This window comes from Fulmarus glacialis, unplaced genomic scaffold, assembly GCF_000690835.1.
Source record: "Fulmarus glacialis isolate BGI_N327 unplaced genomic scaffold, ASM69083v1 scaffold7042, whole genome shotgun sequence".
Taxonomy (NCBI): domain Eukaryota; kingdom Metazoa; phylum Chordata; class Aves; order Procellariiformes; family Procellariidae; genus Fulmarus; species Fulmarus glacialis.
In genome coordinates this window covers 3,945-5,895 of record NW_009199689.1, presented here as the reverse complement: position 1 = coordinate 5,895, position 1,951 = coordinate 3,945, and the positions used below count along the sequence as shown (strand labels likewise).

General features: G+C 35.5%; 1 protein-coding gene across 1 annotated transcript; it reads left to right on the top strand.

Annotated features, from left to right (window-relative positions):
* The first annotated feature begins 708 nt into the window (after positions 1-708).
* On the top strand, positions 709-1,657 carry TGFBR1 (transforming growth factor, beta receptor 1). The gene is made up of 2 exons (XM_009573336.1): positions 709-958; positions 1,365-1,657. Exons 1-2 carry the CDS (start codon positions 817-819, stop codon positions 1,655-1,657), a joined length of 435 nt encoding a protein of 144 aa, XP_009571631.1. The 5' UTR covers positions 709-816.
* The last annotated feature ends 294 nt before the right edge of the window (positions 1,658-1,951 follow it).

The following is a 1,951-nucleotide window of genomic DNA, read 5'->3' as shown; positions in this document are numbered from 1 at the left end:
ATTCCTGCTTCCCTCCCCATGCCCTCTCCTTTCTAGTGCAATTGATAGCTTTAGTAAACCAGGAACTTGAGTAATGTAAGGCAATGTTTTTCTGTGGCTTCATAAATAACAAGTCTAAACCATATTCTGCTTGTGTGAAAGGGCATGTTCTCAGGTTATTCAGGTTTTTTTTTAGTGAGGATTAAGCCTTTATATGCCCTTGGCAAAATTGAAGCCATCAAGTAATGTATAAAGTATTAATCTTGGGTGCCAGCAGCATCCTGTTTGTCACTTACTAAAGCTATACCCCTGGTTATTGTGAAAAAATGGCATTATTTGTATTGGGTTTGAAAATAGCAGAATTGCATGCTATAGAGGATACAGTGTTATTAAAAAGTCTAGATCTTTAGTATAAATAACTGTAATGAACTTCTTTACCTGGAGGAACATCTAGGATTGCAGCCTTTCTCTTTTGATACATAATTGTATAAGGAGAGATGACTTTAGCTTTAAATTTTACTTTCTTTCATTTGCTCATCTCCTAATTTTTTTTGTCCCACTAAAAAGCCTTGTAGTGTTGTTCTTTAGTGTTATGGTTCTGTGTTTATTTAACCAAAAAGATGATAGGCCTCCTAGTGTTCTGAACTTTTATTTCTTTAGTCATTGAAGTTGTTTCTCAACTCAGAACATGTACCAATACTAACATTAATGTTTTTTCTCAATGCAGCATTAGAGTGTTACTGCCATCTATGTACAAAAGACAACTTTACATGTGTGACAGATGGGCTATGTTTTACCTCAGTAACACGAACTGCAGACAAAGTCATACACAATAGTATGTGTATAGCAGAAATGGATCTGATTCCCCGAGACAGGCCGTTTGTTTGTGCCCCCTCCTCCAGAGATGGAGTCATTACTTTGCCTCATTGTTGTGACAGAGACCACTGCAATAAAATAGAACTTCCAATTCCAACACCAGGTAAGAGGTTTTGGCATATTTGATTTTTTTTTTTATTTTTTTAAGCAGAAAATTCTGTAAGAGTGGAAGTTTCAGTTTAGAAGTTGTAGGTGAATTTGAAGGCCTAAAGTACACTTTAGATTCTGCAAATAAAATTTCAAGAGATTTGGAACATGAAGTTTGATCTTCTGGATAAGGATGTTAGGACCGGTTCTGAAGACTTATATGCAAGTTAAATGGAAACTGTGAGTAAGCGTGTAGTTGCTTTTGTCCTTTGTAATACTTATTTTGATTCTTGAAAAAGTTACTGTGCAAAAGTTTTAACAAATACATTGAGATAACTTGAAGATCACTGCCAAATACAATAAATGCAGTTGCATAAAAAGAAAGAAATAGTTTTACCATTTTCTTTTATTTTTACTGTCAGGCCCTACTCCAGGAAAACCAGCTGCTAATCTAGGACCTGTGGAACTGGCTGCTGTCATTGCTGGACCTGTCTGTTTTGTCTGCATTTCACTAATGTTGATTCTATATCTTTGCCATAATCGTACTGTAATTCATCATCGTGTGCCAAGTGAAGAAGATCCCTCACTGGATCGTCCCTTTATATCGGAAGGAACTACTTTAAAGGATTTAATTTATGATATGACAACTTCAGGCTCTGGGTCAGGTAATGTCACACTTCTAGTAGTAATTACTCTGTGTTTAAGAGCCTTGTAAGGCATCAGATTTTTTTAGTATTGTCAAATCTACTTAAACTTATTTAGAAAAGCTACTTTCATGTAGATTCATTCAATATCGGTGAAGATTCAATATATGGAAGTAAGTGAAATAAAAGAAACGTACTGAGTTGCTGCTACAGTTCCTCATCATTCTGAGAGTACAGTCTGATATGCAGGGAATATCACAGTCAGCTATTGTAAATGTTTTGCTTCCTCTATTAGTAAGGCTCAGTCATGTACCTTTTTGTTCTGCACAGCATATCTGAATTAACATCTTCTGTGGTTTTGAGAT

Bases quoted from the DNA above. Each gene is read 5' to 3' on its own strand.
- TGFBR1 (XM_009573336.1), top strand. From the start codon at position 817: ATGTGTATAGCAGAAATGGATCTGATTCCCCGAGACAGGCCGTTTGTT. The intron at 959-1,364 runs GTAAGAGGTTTT...TTTTACTGTCAG, and splicing joins ACTTCCAATTCCAACACCAG to GCCCTACTCCAGGAAAACCA.